This window comes from Sturnus vulgaris, chromosome 3 (genome assembly GCF_052056855.1).
Source record: "Sturnus vulgaris isolate bStuVul1 chromosome 3, bStuVul1.hap1, whole genome shotgun sequence".
In the NCBI taxonomy this organism is placed as follows: Eukaryota; Metazoa; Chordata; class Aves; order Passeriformes; family Sturnidae; genus Sturnus; species Sturnus vulgaris.
The window spans coordinates 34,392,696-34,411,201 of record NC_142245.1 but is presented as its reverse complement, the minus strand read 5'-3'; the positions used below and the strand labels follow the sequence as shown (position 1 = coordinate 34,411,201).

The window sequence follows — 18,506 nt, the reverse complement described above, 5'->3', positions numbered from 1 at the left end:
GTTCTCATCTTCTGAGGAATTCTAGCAGGTTTTGAGGAAAGGTACTTAGCTTAAGCCAATTTTGGCAACAGGAATATGGCAAAATACCAGAAACTTTTTACTCAGAGAGAGGAGAGACAAAGCACAGCCTGGTTGTCTACCAATATTCTTTCCCACTCTGTCCCCATTTTAACAATTCATTAATTTGTAAATGTTTCATAAGAACCCAAAGATTCTAACAAATTACTCAAAGAAAATGGCCACTGCCCCAAGGCAGAAAAAGGAAAATGAGGCTGACATAAAAGTATATACTGAAAACAATTAAGTGAATGTTTTTCTCTTCAAGACCCCCCCCAAAGGCTTCATCATTTTCTGTGTTGCTTCAGAAAAACGCATCTCAAAATCAGTACACTGCATGTAACTCAAAACAGTTACTAATACTGTTAACTGTACTCCATTGACACACCTCAGAATGTCTGCCATCAGGTTGATTACCTAGTATATATCTGTATACATACAAATTAGGCATTTTATCTTTGGTTTTATACAACTTTGTAGCTTAAATAAGCTACTACAAATGCATGCCCATTTAAGACTTTTTTAAATGGAGGTCAGAATCACTTTACAATTATAATATCAATGACTAATTAAAATCGCATTATTTATCCATTGTGCTGAGAAAAAAAAAAAAATCATCCATTTGTGCATCTGTAGAGACCCAACAAGTCCTGTAGCTTCAAATGAAATCGTTTCATTGTATTTATAGGAATATGTCATTACAGTGTAATATTTAAAACAAATGTATGCACATGTACATACATACACACATACCTGATTTAAAAGCTGTAGCTTCTCTTTCCTTTAAAGATCTGGATTCCATTAACTGAGGCAAACAACTGCTTTCCCATATATTTTCTGCAGCTACTAGCTGTAAAATATGATAGTATTACCTGTAATTTTTGAAATTAAACAGGAATGCTGTGACTTTTTGAGACATTCAAACTTCAAAAAGCTCCTAAACTTGAAAGACTTTAACTAATATTTAAAATATATTTATTACCAATTGTTGACAAAGCAGAATTCAATTAAACATCTGCTTACCTTATTTTTGGATGCCTGTGGCCTGCAGCAACAAAGGAAAAAAGAAAAGATTAAACAACCTAGTGACAACATTCTTCATAGTAAATATAAGTGAAATCTTAGAAACCTTTGCTCTGCTCTAAAATTAGCACAGAACTTTTCTTCCATTGTCAGCCTGCTAGCATACTTTCAAGCACAGATCTGTACTTGCATGAATATCATCAGAAGACCAATCAGCAGAAGACCAATCAGCCCTAACATACTTCCATCTAATTGAGAAAGTAGTCAAAAGAAAATTTACTGCAACATATCAAGCAACGTGCATGCCTATGAAAGGTTATGCTCTGAAGAAACTCTACCAACTTTAAAAATCATATAAGAACTTGATATCTACTACTATTAAAATAGTGATCACTATAGAAGAGATTGAGGAATTAAATGCCCTCCCCAAAAATATTTCCCTCTCCACAGATGGGACATTTTATGGGTTCTGTAAGGTACAGCAGCTCCCACTGACTCCATTCAGATTCACAGGTGAATCAATGCTGCTCATAGCCAGTGTGGACTTTGCCAGCTGGATAGAGATTCATGTACCATGTGATTTATCACAGACAATCTGTCTTGCAGTCTTCCAGCAATGAAGATAAAATGTGGAGCATTTTATTTAAAGCTACTGAAAAAAAAATTGGAGAGACATGGGAAGAGTACTGATGTTCACGTTCTCCAACAAAAAATTCAAAAAGTTACACTGACTTTTAAATTTTACTACTTAAACTTCAAATAAAGGACACTCAAAGCTATTTTTAAAGAGCAAACATGTCCAGTATGTAGATGTAAACCTTGAGTATTAGAAAAAGTTACATTACTTTCAATTACAAAAGCAAAATGCTCACGTTTTCCAAGACCTGCATGTCATTTATTAAAGATTAAAGTGTAATTTAAATCAAAATGTAAAATGAGTTTAAAGCTTAGGAAAAAACCCTATATGAAACAATAAAAGCAAATAGGCTTTTGCATAGAGAGTTTGAAAGAGTAATAATATTAAATACAGAGCACTGATCACGGCAAATGAACACAAGCCTTAATTTTTATCAAATTGCAGGGTTTCTCAGAACAGGGAATGGTATTTCAAAACTGAAAAGAAGGAGAAAGCAGAGTTATTCTCAACAAGGTGACAAGCCAGGTGACAACAGGGAGGAGCTGCTTGTTGCAGTATATAAATCCCAGCAGACCTGAGCCTCAGCCTTTCTGCGGGTTGTGTGCAGGGAAGTGCAGGTTTGAGGCAGCTGCAGGCGCTCAGTGCAACTCCTCAGCAGCAGCAACCTGCAGCTCCAGTGCTACTCCTGCCCCCTCTTCCTCTGGGAATGCACGAATGCCTGTCCAAGGGCTCCCTCCCAAAGGCATTCAGAATACACATAAAAAATCCCTGCACAGAATCCCTGATTCTGGCAAGAAGCCGGGGTGTTTTCAAACTTTGGTACCATCACTCAGAAGAAAACATTTGATAGCCAAATCATACTCTTTATGAGTAACAGGAGCATTTTGGCTTTTGTTATATCCAGACCGACTAAGCCAATGCAAGTGTACTAGAGAAAGTTCTCTCTCCTATCTAATTGAGAGCATCTTCCCTGCCACAGGCAGGCCTTTTCAGTTTCCTTAGTTTCCTTATTGCTGTTGGCTGATCATTTTTCAGTGGCAGCTTGTATGATTTTTTCCCATCTGTTCCTTAAAATCAAGGTCTGGACAGGAGGACATTCACCCATGAAAGAACAGATCTCCTCCTTCCTGATGGGTACAATCCATCCGTGTTGCTACCCAGAAAAGCACCCTAGGCAGTGCCCACAGGTTTGTTATATTGTGACATACTGACTCAGGAGGCTGATGGATCAGGCTAAGCTGCTATGAACTGAGATTTCACTGTTCAAAACACTGTCATGCTGGGAAAGTATGGAATCACTGCTTCATGTAAATGCAACCTCTATGAAATTAACAGAAGGTAACAAGAACTACTTTTAAGCATTTTGTCCTAAAATGTGGAAATATGGGAATAAAATCCTATAGGGTAGGTATGGGTGCTGAAGTCTGAGATGCTGGACACTTGCATTTTGAAACGATGATTAAATCAATAGATATTAAGACATGAACAGCATCATTAGTTCTACAGTCCCTCTCTTCCTGAATTAACACTATTCAGTTTTCCCTTTGGTGGAAATAATAAAACTCAAAAATCCAGTTCTGGAAAACTATGATTTGCTAAAACAAGGTCAGATTTAGTCTTCAAACATTCCTCAAACAATATTAAAACAATGTGAAAACTGATGGTAAAAATATTTTAGTTACACATCAGAGGAACCACTACTTTATAACCAAATTCAAGTCAGTGATGCAACTTTTATTTTGACACTGATTATTTTAAAACACCCATGATGGCAAGGAGACAACAGCTGCAGAAACATACTCGTTTGAGAAGTAATAATACTTTCTTATACTTACTGTTGATGTGAGGAGCAAACTCGAATAAGCTTTTCCAGTTCTTGGCCACTCAGCTCTTTATCTGAATTCCTCGGTGCTGTAACTGGACTGGGAACTGCTGTTTTCCATTTTCTTTCTAAATTAAATCAAAATAACTTTTACTCAGGATACTATAAAAGTAGTTTAATATAAAACAAATAGGTGAAACTAATTAATGGAGAAATATTGACAACTTTTTTGTGTATGCTCTAGTCCCATTTCAGACTATGTAGAACAGCACCTTATTCTTTTATTTTCATCACATCACACTCACCGACCGTAACCCAAAAATAAGCTTGAAACAACTGTGGGTCAAAATCCTGATTAACAGAATAAAGAATTACAAACTATCTGCACCTTTACAATTAAATGTGTGCAAACAAATCCAAAGCAGGAATACTCTTCTTGTAACAAGCTCAGAGCAATTCTGATACAAATGCTGCTTCTGCTATGTAACTTTTTTAGCCTGGAAATATAATTCTATTATTTAGAAGTATAAACTAAAGTCTTTCTTCTACCACATTAGTTTAGCTGGTACTCACCCCACTGTTCCTGTATGGAGGAAAGATTTGCAAGCAGCTGCTCATGATAAAGTCGTTCAAGCTGAATGAACTTCATGGCCTTCTCATCTGAATGGAAGGTTAAAGGCAAATGCATACATGGACATGGTATGACTTACTTATAATTGGCATCATGTTTGAAAGGGAAGTAATTATACACTTGAAATCTGAAATAAGTGAATCAAAATGAATAATGTCTAGCATCCTGATTTCTGTGCAAGAAAGAAAAAATAATAGCAGACATGAAAATGGCAGGAAAGAAGTAAAATAAGTTGAGAAAAATTCAAAAAATGAAACTCCTATTCTTTATGGCAGGTACCTCTTCCCATGTGCCTGAAGCACAACAAAAGATTTTTCTGGAAAAGAAATGACTGAAATGTTATTATGCTGATAACTTTACCAAAAAAGTGAAATCTCTAGGAAATGAAAAGCAAAACAATGACACAAATATCAGTACCTCTCTCTCAAGAAATACAAATATATGCCAATAATCATAACTAACTGAAAATATGGGTCCTATCTACTGACCAGCTAGAGACAGTATTAAAACAATTGATCCAACTTCAAGTTTTGAAAAATACCTGCGTCCTTTTCAGCCATTGTATTCAACACAGTTTGACTGCTGAGTTTACCTTCTGTCTTCCTGAAGATTCTGCTCACTTTTCTTCTATATGAAGAACTCTTTCCCCTTGCTTAGGGTTGTCAATATATTCACAAAGGTATACTGATAATCACATATTTTACAATAGTCAGGATAATTCCAGTTCCACCAAGACTGAGTTGTTAGTTGTGCTGTTTAAAGCTGTTTTACCAGCTATTTGAAATGTAATTCCACAATGAGGATGGTAGTGCAGTGAATGAGGTTCTTAGTAATACAAAAACCCATTATTCATGCTAATTAAAATACTGGAGTAATTATTACAAAAACACAACCAATACTTGTTATTCTGGTTAGCCTCATGCAACAGCATGGCTTATGAACAACAATATTAATGGAAAGAATATTCCCTGTCTTCAGGAAATCTTATTAGAAACAGAATTACAGATCACAGAGAGAGCCTTAGAGGACCACAGCAACAAGCCCTGAATTATTGTTAATATGAGGTTCCACATTGGATGAATTAAAATGTCTGTCATGGATAATTAATACAGTGCAACATGATCAAGTAAGTTCTTTATTAACCTCAGGAAACTGATGGCTGGAGGTACAGTGGAGATATCCTTCATAAATATGTATTATATAGTGGTGTTGAATTCCACACATCAGGTGTCTATTGCATTAAAAAATATTTCCTTTGATCAGCTTTAAATAGAATGCCTTTCAATTAAAGCAACTTTGATGAAAGAGGAACTGTTTCTACCATGCTGTTTATATTTTAAATTTATTGTATTTTCTCCTGCACCTTAATTTACTACAGATTTTTTCCATGCCTTTCCTTTGTGCTGTACAATTCACATTTTCTGAGAGACACTTTTGAATTAGGATGACCAAGACAAAAGTGCAGCCTTCTAAAACTGTGATGGGTATTTTATTTTATGTGTTGCTTTTCTAATATTGCAACTGTTAGCTCTCTGGTTTTATCTACAGGCTAATATAATTTGTCTAGGTTACTTATGCCTTGTTACTTAGCCTGCTAAATAATTGCTTATTACTGTATTTTGTTTGTACAAATTACATAATAAAGAAATAATTTGTATGCACAAATTCTGTAATATATGATGCATCTTAGTGAATCACATATACCTTCAGGGCTTAACACTGGCCTCTTCTTTTTAAAATTTGATCATTTTCCCTTTAGGCAAAGAGGAAATCCCAGTCTACCTTTTCTAAAATTCTAACTTAGCTTTGAGGTTTCATACTATTATTCTCTCACACAACTACTGAAATATATGAGAGTAATTATCAGCAGTTCAACTATTACAATTTTTTTAACAAACTTACCTGCATTATCTAGGAACAAATCAAAATAAACTGGACTATTAAACTGTTCCCAGAAGCAATTACCCATATTTTCCTACAATAATTTCTCAGACTACATTGATATGATTTTGACTAGTTAGCATTCGTCAAACACCATTTTGCTATTGTTTGCAGGTTGCTGATCTCAGCTCCATGTGTTTGGTATTTTTATTCCAATCTAGACATTTTTAGTACATATTCTAATCAACTGTTGTGACAATTTTATTATTGCTTTTTAAGTACCCTATTTGATGTAATACATATCCTATCTCTAAACTGGACATCTTCCCAGTTACTAATACTTAGATTAGAAGGTCTTATTAAAAAAAAAGTTATTTGAAAATGTTTTCTTACTTCCTTGCTTATGTCCATCTACTAATGATTGCGACAGTACTGCTGTTAGGAGTGAATTTATCCTCTAACTCACAGTCCAAATCCTCCTTGTTTGATTAAGGAGGATTTGCTAGCATATTGTGTATTCACTCACGGGTAAATTATGGTTGTTCACTTCTTCCTAACCCTGACCCACAAGATGTGAGTTAACAGCAAAGCAGTTGACTATCATGTTTTAACATACCATGTTATTTTAATACTGTACAACAATTTCTGCAAGCAAAAGGATACATTCTTCCTCTTGAAAATAGGTCTCAGCTATCTGCAAAAGTGAAAAAAAAATTAAGAATCTATAATTTTCATGGCAGTGGTAAGGACAAAATTGAATCTTTTTATTATAGTTCTAAATATCTGGTTTGCAGATTCCTATTTAGTGTGGGTAAAATAAGTAAGTTCAGACAAAATACATATATTCCCATTCTAGGAAAAATGTTTTAAGAGAGTATCAAACACCAAAGAAATATTAAGTGCTCTCACGCAAAACAGATTTACCCAAATCTTACAGTATTTTATGTTGCTTCAACAATAAAAATTATTTCAGAAACATTTTTAGTTATCTTAATAGAAAGCTTTAAAATGGCCTACAAGAGAAATACTCTTTCTACTGATACAAGTTCAAAAGTTTGAATTCTGTGCCTGACCAACGTTTCCTTGATCAAATTTAAATCATTGCTGTGCTCTCCTGAGCATTACACTGCAATGTGTTAGAACAGAAATGGAGGTTTCCTGACTGATGAGAAAAGAACAGTCTTTTGTCTCTCTGTATACAAAAAATATTTGAGAATTGCAACAATAACTTATTTGTGCTTGTTACAAAACTGTGCAGGCTTTCCTAGAAAGCTGAGGAATACTGACATCTTTGTTTGTAAATGCAATGAAATACAAAAAATATAAACCTCAGAAGTGTTCCACAGAGCTCTGCACTATCAGTGACCTTTACAAGCAGCAACTAATCAGTCCCCAGGGACAGCGAATTTTGGCAGCCTTCCTATTTGCCGTGCATGGTGATGTAATGCCAGAGCTTGCAAAATGTGTCCAGGACATGCAGGTACCCAGATACCAGAAAATTCAGGTTGAGGCTCCTCATAGATGATTCCCCAATGACTTCTGTGGGAGCACTCAAAGATTCAGTCTCAAAATCTTTTGGGCAGATCGATTTAAGTGGTCATAATATAGAGAGCTTAAAGAAGCACTTTGGTAGAACTCTGGAGATGATTGCTCAAAAAAACCCCAGCAACTTGATAGAGGAGTCTAGATTACAAATTGTACTTCCTGGCTCTGTGCCTCACTACTAACTACTAGACCATTCTGAGCCCAGTACCTTCAAAAGAGAATAGGTAAGTGACTTTTAATGTTCTTTATCTGCACATTTTGTCTGTTGTTCACAATAGTCTCCTAAGAATTTCTGGAGCTGTCAAAGCTCTACCTGTGTTTCATATAAAAATACCTCTTAGATTCTGTAACAAATCCTAAACAAATCAAATGAATCCCATTCAAGACAGGAAAAAAATTGCATCCTATTTTAACTGGAAGTTTACTCTTAGAACAGCCCCTATTATCCAACAGCCTTTAAATATTCAATATAGGCTTCCCACAAACACCATGGATTGTTAATACTCCAGACCATCTGACTCAGCTCTTGATTTTACACTGAATTTTGGCATAGAGAATAAAAAAAGAATATGATAGAAGAGTATTTTCTAGACTTGGTTTAATGTTACTGTCAGGCTGTATTAGCAATCTGAAAAAAAAAAAAAAAAGATTGAAGATGACAGATGAATTCACTAGAAAGGGAGAAAAATTCTTAATAGACTCACTTTACAGGAATGCTGCACTTAAAATCCTTCCCCCTCCCATCCTCTATTAAAAAACAGGTTACGAGCCTTGTAAGTTCCATTAGCTTTCTTTCAAACACTCCATTCAAAATGCTTGATAATTTTTAGGAAAAAGAGATAGTGTTTGAATACATATTTCAATCTGAATATGCAGATTTTGTTCTCAGTTCTGTCAGATTCTGTATGACTTTCAAAAAGTTCTTCCCCTTAGGGTTTGGCTTCCTCATCTAAAAAGCAACAGATTTCACCTCCATCATGTGCAATTGATCCCCTTGATGTTTGTAAAGCATTTTAAGTTTTTGCCCTATCTTGTTTTCCAAAAATGACCTTTGTACTGACTCATGAAAAACCACCAAATTTGATGAGGCTAAAAGTACAAATCGTTAACCCTAAAGCTAAGCTTCTCCTAAGTTAAGGAACAGCATCAAATATCTTTGCTCAAGCATGGATTAGAAAACATAATTTAAAATTCTATGTCAAATGTAGATTATCTATAATATGCAATCCTATATTTCTCCCATATAATTGCTTATTTGTAGCAAAGAAGAATGCAGGAATGTCATTGCAGTTTAGAAATTTAAAATATCTTCCAAAATAAAGACAATGCAGCTAAGTCAAATCAGACAGGTATAGTATCTCCACATGGCCCATATGAGACATCACAGCCAAGCAAAAGGTCTCCTAGTCTGCTGTTAGTCTGACACAACTGAACTGTAAATTAATACTGCATTAAGTTCTTGCCACATATTCGTTCTGCATCATAATCTCCAGGAAAAAAAAGCAACATACTGGCCAGTGTGTGAGAAAGATTGCTTTTCAAACCACAGTTTTTCCTTTGGTCTTGCAGGTGTGGCAACTGTGCTTATATAAAGGCATACACTAAGAAACCTTGAATCCTAATATTCATGCATAAAATTTATGCTAGAAAGACATCTGTAGTAGTAAAAACAGTTCCAGATTTAAAATTTTATTTAGGTATCTGCTGTCCTGTAATTATACCAATGTCTTACAAACCTTATTCAAGGTATATTAAAGAGTGATTTTTCTAAATCTTCCTGCTGAACTAATTTTACCATTTGGGGAATTAGAAACCCATCCTTACCAGTTTCCTTTAACTACGGAATACACTCACAAGGCAATTTATAATATAACAAATATTAGAAGATCTTAGAGGGGATATTTGCCTTGGCCATCTGTTATGCATCAAAACATCCTGTCTAGTATTGGCATAAATTGCATTTATCCATATTTTTCCTAAAGAAAAAACGTCTCAAATAAAAATAAAATTGGGTGCAGCACTCCAAAATCATAGAAAGTACCTGATGGAGACACAGGGGCAGTATCTTTGAATCCATCTGCTCAACCTCTTCACGGAGCAAAGAGAAAAGAGACTGCAACGTTTGCTTTTGGTCTTTTGGATGAAAGTTTTCCTTTGCTTCAACAGTATCTTCAGCCTGCACAAAATCTGTATCTGTAATAAGAGTATTTTCCTCCTGGATTGCTGTGGTTCCCACTGTAGAAACACCTTTGAAAAGGACAAGGACTTAGGTTAGGATTCAAAAAAAATACATCGAGTTTCTTTTTTTAGGAAATTTCAATATGAATGTTATGAATAAAAAGTATGTTAAATAACATCTCTGGCTAAACTAAATACTGGCATTGTCAAAATTAGTTGTGACAGGTCTGTCTCACTGTCAGGTCACCTACCTGTCAGAACACAGTAACATACATCAGATATGTTTGTACACTTCTAACTGGGACCCTGCTTTCACTCACGGGAGAAAAAAAATCAGAACACTTAGAAAGTGTTATACTGTTATTAATAAGAGACCATGATGACCTAAAAGTGCTTAGAATGCAGTTTTGCTCAAAAAGGGCAAATAGCAGGCAGGTGAGCACAGTATGAATGAGGCTCTCAGTCCCTTTGCTCCTGCCAAAGACCTCATACAGGGGGGTGTCCTGGGGAGGGACAGACACAGGGAAGGAAGGACAATTCAATGGGTTCCTGCTTTTTAGATGGCAACACAGTGGCTCCTCACAGTGACAGCAGGATCTTAAAGGATAGAAAGAAGCAGATGATGCCAGTGTGGGATTCTGTTGTAGGAGAGAGATGTCTAAGGGGACTGTCCTGCTGGGTGAAAAGAAAGACTCCTCTACACGGTTGGATAGTTTGAGCATCCAGAGAAACAGGCAATAGTGCTGATATTGGTAATAATGACACAAGGCTGTGTAAACTGAATTTACATCCCAGAATTTCTTGCTTGACAGAAACTAGGTTCTCCATGGTACATTTCCAGGCAGTTCACTGTTGCCTGTTTCTAGTTTTATAGAAATCAAAAAAAGTCAGGTATTCAGGTAAAGATACAAAGAATAATGTGCAGCATTACATTATAAGAATATTACAGGAAAAAAACCCTTTCTGGGTGCAAATCCCACATTTTATTGTTAGAAATGCAAAACTTGTGTATTTTGATCATGAATATGATAGTTAGGAGAAAATGTTAAACGAGATTAAGAAAGAAGTGTAGAGTAGTAGTGGTGACAGCAGTAGTGGGAGAAATCAACTACCCATGTACTTACTGGGTCAGTTTTTCACAGATATCAGAGAATAAAAGCAATAAATGACAGCTTCCTGTAAAACACAGTCTTAGGAGCAACCAGAAAACTACAGCTGATTCCAACAGCTAATAAACTCCTTTTTATTTCTCCATAAAACATTAAATTTCACTCACTTGCATAAGACTAAACTTTAAAAAATCATAACATTATTTAAAATTATTTAGAGAATTAGGTCACAGAAATGAGGACAATAAACTTTTAACGAACTCAAATTATGATGAGCATTGTTCCCCACCCATTTTCTGAAATCATGTTATCATTTGAAAGATGGACAGCTGAGGGCACTGTTTCAAGTATCTCTGTGTCCTCAGCCTGGGCACGCTGTTTCAGACCCTTTTGTTTTCATTGCCACTGAAACCCAATAATGATAATTCGGCTTGAAGATTTAGGACCTAAGAAAGGCATTAGCTTGTCCATGGAAGGCTCCACCATTCTACTTTTGATTATTTTAAACTCTTTATTTAGTAAACTATCCAGGTTAGGAGTACTAATAATCTCTGTGGGTGGCTATTTTCATAGGGCTTACTGCCAGAAAAAATATGGGTGTAACTTAGCATTGCTTTCCCAAAATTAATGCACATCTCTGATTTTCCGGTGTTTATTTGGGCTTCCTGTGGGCCAAAAGCAACAAGAGACAGAACTGGATGCAAGATACAAACCAGGAAATACTTCTAGAGATGGAATTAAGGCTGTCTTTAAAAATACAGCTTCCTGTTTAGCACATTATCGTGAAGCCAAAAAAGAGGGTCCTCATGTTCTGGCAAACATTTTCTCCCAGAAAAACAAAGAAACCAAACTCCACTTCAAGCTGCACTTTATTAAGCAGTTCATAATCACCTGTCATATCAAAACATGAACATTGACTGCAACATGCTCAATAGCAACTATCATGAAAAACCTTGATTTTAATGTTTTCATGATACTGTAGCTACACATAGTTTATAAACTGCATTATTATTTGTACATAAGGTTGAGCTGTCACTTGGAATCAAATTCTGCCCTCAAATTTCTTCCCTGATTTTGAAAGTGAGGCCTTAAAGTTATATGGGTTAATTCTAACCTGTTTGATTTTCAACACAAGACAGTATTTGTGCCTTAGTAGCACTACAACAAAGAACTTTTTTGTAAACCTTAGTAATGCTATTGCATCATGAAGATGTGATGGGCTAAGACGCCTATTTCTTTCTTTTCTCCCTGTTCTTGAAAACAGCACACACTTTTTCCAGGAATCAATCAATCCATCCTGCTGTCCAAAGCAGATACATTTATTTTTTTTTCCACTAGGTATCTTACATATATTTCTGTTTTTTCTAATAAGAAAGCACTAAGCTTTTCACTTTATAAAGCACTGATATTTACTTCCACCCCAGAATAGAACCAAAGCCTTTATAAAAATTTATGTGAAAAGACACAGAAGACATCAGTGGCCAGAGCACTCAGCAGGTCCATGGCAAAAGGCGGGGTTCAAGTTTTTGCTCTGCCAGGCTCACAAATGTTTAACTGACCCCTTCCATGCCCAGTTGGGTGTGCCAATGTTTCCTAAAACATGGGGGGAAGCAAACTTTCTCTCAATTTCCCCAACAGCTCACAGAAGCAGCCCCACGTTTGCCTAAAATAGATTAAATTCTGACACACTTTTTGAATAAAAACTCACATTTTTCAGTATGCCTCAAGTTTTTCTATGTCAGTACTGCAAGTATATGAAATTAAGATGCTCTTTGTTACCTTCATGAGAGTGAATCCGAGGTGCAAGTATGAGGGATTTGCTATCAAAATAAAATTATGGATGTTGCCCTCTGGTTTTTATGTGAAATTGAATTTTCATATTCAGTAGCACTAGCTTAAGTCACCAGTAGCAGAAGTTTCTAGTACAGAACACATATGGCAATCTCTTTTTTTAAACATTCTTTGGTGCCCAATACAGAAAGCTGTTTCAGACTGATTCATTCAAGAATTATTGAGGAAAAAAGAAAAAAGACCAGCTAGTATTTAAAAACTATTCATTTTTAAAAGAAGAGATTTTGAGACTAAAGAGTTGGTCGTAAAGATACAACTTTAACTGAGCAAGCCCAGAATTTTGTTTAGTTTGGCACAGAACCCTAAATAAAATAACATCACTTGAATTTTCATGTAATTTGACTATGTTATATTAATATATTTTATTTGCTTCTACACCAATTCCATCCCAAACACTTTCTCCCTTCCTTCATCTTCAAACTGCTTTAAGAAATAAGTGGAATAATTTACAGAAAAAGCATATGTTGCAGAATTTAAGTTGGGGAAAAAAGATTGAGTGCAGATTACCATGCTATATTATGTTAAGGAATCATATAATGATTTTACAATATTAAGCTATGCCAGGACTGACCTTTTGAAAAAAGATGAACTTATTTTCAGAGAACACAGATAATTTGAAGTCCATATTTACAAAAAATATATCAAAACAGATTAAACTCGATGAATCACTATCTCTACCACACTAAAGTTAGTACAACTCTTTACAGGGAATAACATTATGAATAATCACCAAAGTTTAAATCCTTCAGTTAAAATGTACATAAATTCTTTGGTCACAAGTTCTCCCTAACCAGATATAAACAATCATCATTCAAAACTTTGATAAGGATGCAAAAAGAATGTGAGAAAAAATTGGGATCTAGAAGCTATAGATTTGTCAATCCACTCTCAATCTCCTACAGCATCAAGAGGGCTAAAAGGAGGTGCTTCCTCAAACAATAAATAGATGAAACCTGGAACTGCTTACACCAGGACACTGAACTGGATGCAAAAAACAAGGCAGGTGACAAATTCACTCTAAAGTATTACAGTCTATCAATTTCCCCTTGGGGAAGTCCTGAGATTACTGCAGATGGGGAGCAGAACATGCCAACAAATCACTTCATGTTTGCCTTGTCCTTGTACTGTCACCTAGAAATCCTCTGTTGGCCTCTGTCAGGGGAAGAATATTGAGCCAGAAGGATCTTCAACCAGATACAGTGACTGTTAATCCTGCATTCCAGTTTACTAATAGGAAGCTAGGATAATTTTAGCTTCACCACATCTCAAGCATATACAGACAGATAATAATCCAACTTATAACTGTTTATTCTTCACAAACAACTATTTAGAGGGTTTCAAACACATTGCAAGTGCGAGTACTTGCCCTCTCTTCTAAAGTAAAAACATGTCAAGAGTGAAAGATTGGCTTCTCTAATGATCACCAACATTTTGCTGAGAAAGTCACAAGTAAACAAAAATGACTAAAATGTAATTTTCCATATCCCACATAAAGTGCTTTAGTCACGGGAAAGAAGAGAAATATGAACAACATTCTTTTTAAGTCAAATGTCATATTTTCTAGAATGGCAACATTTAACAGCAATCCTAACAGGTGTGCCTATAGGAAAAAAGATTCATAAATCTCTTCTTAGTTATGAGTCAAAGTAACTCATCCATGATTTCTCAACAGTTTAAAATATTTTTTTAATAAAAATTGCAACGATACATGCCATGCAATTATTTAGTTAGATATTCCAGCTTGCTTGTGTGGTGCTCTGCTGTTACTCACTCAAAAATCTTCCACTCTAGTTTGATTATTCTCTCCTTTAACTCTGAGTTGGTATACAGAGAAGAAAGCTAGTTTGGACCTTTATGCAGAGGGTGTAGTGAAATACTCAGGAATCATTCAAAATAGCTGGTTCTGGAAATTAAATGGAAGATTGCCACTAAAATAATGACATTTGCAACATCAAGAAATTGTGACACAGTCAACCGCATTTTTTGAAAACAGAAGAAACATCACATGAGAGTATTGAAAAAATGACTAAATGTATATTAGCCCATAAATAATGGGAGATATAATGTAATTTTATATTTTGATCTTCCTCTATAACAATCAAGGTTCTTTACTAATACAGTAACAAGAGTTTATTTGTAAGAATTCAACAAAATTCTTCAGAGTTTTGCAGACAGGATGTTCTCTTGTGTGGTTTTCTACATTGCCAGGCTTTCCCATGAAATTTTCTATATTTTTAGGATTCTACTTTTTGTCCTAAAACTTCAATCTACTTTGGACAGCTCATTTTATGGTACTTCTGCATCAGTTCATTCAACAAGAATACAAACTAATGGAGAAAGAATACGAGCCAAGTTGAACTTCCAGTGTTTAGGTGAGTTTTTTCCTCTTCCTCCTCTTATTGTGCTTCAGATACCTATGTCAACACATACTTGTAACTTTTCATCAACTTGTTTTTTGTTATTCCCATCATACAGATGACTGGTTCTGAATTACTTCTGCCAATCTCATTTTAATTATTTTGTTATTAAAACTTAAATCTACGGATGAAATATATCTACTTATTAAGTGCTGAAGAAAGTTATTGAGAAATCATTCTCCCTGTAGCAACAGATTTCAGAATGTTCTTATGTCTATTAGAAAATATAATTTTTCTTTTCAGATTTTGCCTATTTGTACAAGATATGGAATGCAAGGCCTCCTTCCTTTCCTGTCTTTACCTATTCTATAATCCCTTAAAATAATAATCAGTTTTCTGATTAGGTCACAGAAGACTTGCCATTTATGAGGAAAACTGTATTTTAAAATTATTTAGTTTAAAATGCACGGAAATAAGCACACATAAATCAGCTGTTCTTTCAAAGAAACCTATGAGTGAAACATACTGATTTTAATTAATATATACAGCACTATGACACATAAGCTTTAGGATGTATGGCAAAAACCTAATACAACACATAATGTTACACTAAATCCTACTCCCTCAAAAAGGGAAGAATGATTTCAAATAAGAACATGCAATAAACATTACATTTTCCTTATCCAATTCACATCCAAAATATCGAAAGAAAAAGTAACATCAAAAATTGGTAGGAACACATTTTTTAACAGTTTGTTACCCAAAGCACATAACCTTGGCCTATCTGGTAAGCTTTGAAAAATACAAGTAAATTTTACAACAGCAGGGCAAGATTAAGCTGTTTGGTACTCATAACAAGATTTCTAATCTTGACATGGGATCAAGACACCAAAATCTTGCACTCGACCATGATATTCAAATGAGCAAAACCACAATGCCAGAATTTCTGTCTATTTGGATTTGGACACCAGCCCAGTTTCCATACTGACACTGTACCTCCCTCTACTCCTGTTTACTTGGTGTGTTACATTTGCTACATAGCCACTGTTTAAATTCACAAGGTGAAAACATGTAGAGTTGAATCTGATTGAAGACTAATAGCAGTTCTGGGGAAAAAAAAAAAGTAAAACAAACCAAAAACCACCAAGCCTTTAGTGAAATGCTAAAAATAATTAGTACAACAACTAAAATGTATTTCTTATTAGCTCAAAGATTTACACTATAGTGTTACTTCTGAAGTAAACAGAACAAAAAATTTTAAATGAAGTACCTTTAGATTTTTTACTAGAGCTTCTTTTGCTTCTTGGACTTCTTTTTCCACCTGGCTGTTTCTCAGTAATAGGTTTTTCCTCCAGCTGAGGGTCCATATGGACATTTACAGATCTCACAGTCTCACTTTCCTTACAGCTTGGGATCCAGTCTCCACTGTCCATATTCTCATTATTATTAATGTTATCCTGTTCACCTTTATCCTGTCGTCCCATAGCAATGCTGCTACTGGTCAGAACTTCATTCCCATCACTGTCAAGTTGATTTTCATTTTCATCAGCTGAAGGAATCAAATGAGATGCCAAACTTTCTATCCTATAGTTAGCAGGAAGACTGTCATTTGAGTCTATTTGCAGATCATTTGGTGGAAAGTCTCTGTCATCCATTAGAGCGTTACTTGTTGAACCACTTAATCTCCCTCCAGATATTTTTAGACCTAAAATATAAAATGGAATGAAGCATTTATAATATGTATACTATAACAGATAAACCATGTCAGCCAGTGCCAGCCAATAAAGATTCATCAAAGCCAATAAAGATTAGCCAAGTGATACAGCAAATCAGGGAATTTCTTTCATTCACTGACCCATTTAAAGTCTTAACATGGGGGATATTTACAGTCAAAAAACCTATAGCTATATTTTTATCCAATTATAATTGTTCTACTTACCTTAGCAAAAGCACAGCTGATCTTTACAGCAGTGCTGCTGTTGTTACAGCTGAAGTAATGAGAAAAACAAAAAGATAAACAGAAGCCACCTCATGTCCCCCTCCTCCCCCCCCTTTAAATCCATGGCTAAAACAAAAGCATTCTTGTCACATAAGATCATAGTTTGTCTGAAATAAAAATAAACCAGGGGAGAATAAAAGTAGAACAACTTTTAATTCTGTCAGTGATGGTATCAGATCAAACTTGCAGATAGATTAACTGTTATCCGAATTAGATGGAAGTAGAACCTGTTTATTGCTTCAATTGTCATATTATTTTCAAGAAAACATTCAACATGTCTTCAGGATACACAGAAGCAGATGGTTTGTTGATAAAAAACCAAAACCCCCACCTACTCTCAGCAGGAGTCAATTTTCCCTTTTTGTGAAGATGCAACTCCAGTCAATGCTGCAATTAGACACATTCACAGGAACAAAAAAAGAGTAACTTATGAGAAGACCTACATGTTAAAGGACCACTTTTGTATCAGTTCCTATCTTTAGCCTTTAGAAGCATGGCAATACTGCTGTTTGAAATATACCTGAAATACAGTTCCATTATGTACATCTCACTAGCTCACATTTTAAATAATGAAGCCAAGAATCGGCAAGCACTCTTGTATTATAGAGGAGCTTAGGTTAAACCTTCTATACTTTCCTTTAAATGAAAATACATTTTAGGATACCTGTTTTCACCAGGCTTTCTTAACTCTTGGTATACACAACTGGAGTAAATGAAATGCACACTTGCTAAATATGCAAGATAATATTTCCTTTTACTTGCTAGAAGAATTAAATTTAGTAACTGGAAAAAAAATTCAAAATACTAAGTAGCCTTTCCTGCATACACAGAAACATAATTCGGACAAAGATTATTAAAGAGATTTTCCCCAAATTATTCTTTCATAAACTTCATAGTTGCCAAAAGGACTGAGAAAAAAAAGAAAATTAAAAAAAAAAAGCATCGCTCCTATCCTAGGCACAAGAAGGAGGATTTAGGGAGCTACAAGCTGCTCTGCCTCACCTCAGTCCTTGGAAGGTATTACAGCAAGTTAACCCAGAAAGCATTTTCAAACATCTGAAGGTAAGGAGGTCATCAAGCACAGTCAGCATGGATTTATGATGGGTAAGTTGTGCTTCTACAAAACACTGACTTGCTTAGCAGAAGCAGGAATAATGGATGCCACTTACTGTGACTCTGGTAAAGTTTTTGACACTGTCTCCAACAACATGCTCACAGAAAAGCACACAAAGTACAGGCCTGATTAAACAGATGGTGAGGAGTTCCAGAGAAGCACAGAGAGGGCAACAAGCCACCACCACTGGGCAATACAAAAGCAAAAGCCAGCACCACCCAGGACAACTCCATCTCTGCTTCCAACCTGAAGAACTGGCTCACCACTTCCAGCCATTCTAGTCTAACAAAAGTTACTGCCTA

At 35.3% G+C, this 18,506-nt stretch overlaps 1 protein-coding gene across 5 annotated transcripts in view; it reads right to left on the bottom strand.

Annotated features, from left to right (window-relative positions):
• Positions 1-18,506, bottom strand: part of CNST (consortin, connexin sorting protein) — a 49,099-nt gene that overhangs the window by 18,435 nt on the left and 12,158 nt on the right. For 4 of the 5 annotated variants that reach the window (XM_014878113.2, XM_088161340.1, XM_088161343.1 and 1 more), the window contains 7 exons: positions 16,362-16,796; positions 9,638-9,843; positions 6,715-6,745; positions 4,113-4,199; positions 3,553-3,667; positions 1,081-1,102; positions 811-907 (listed from right to left, as the gene is read on the bottom strand). In XM_014878113.2, the coding sequence (XP_014733599.2) occupies positions 811-907; positions 1,081-1,102; positions 3,553-3,667; positions 4,113-4,199; positions 6,715-6,745; positions 9,638-9,843; positions 16,362-16,746 (943 nt within the window). In that variant the 5' untranslated portion in view covers positions 16,747-16,796. Of the gene's footprint in view, positions 1-810; positions 908-1,080; positions 1,103-3,552; positions 3,668-4,112; positions 4,200-6,714; positions 6,746-9,637; positions 9,844-16,361; positions 16,797-17,030; positions 17,054-18,506 lie in introns of those variants that run through there. The other variant, XM_088161341.1, reaches the window with a different exon arrangement.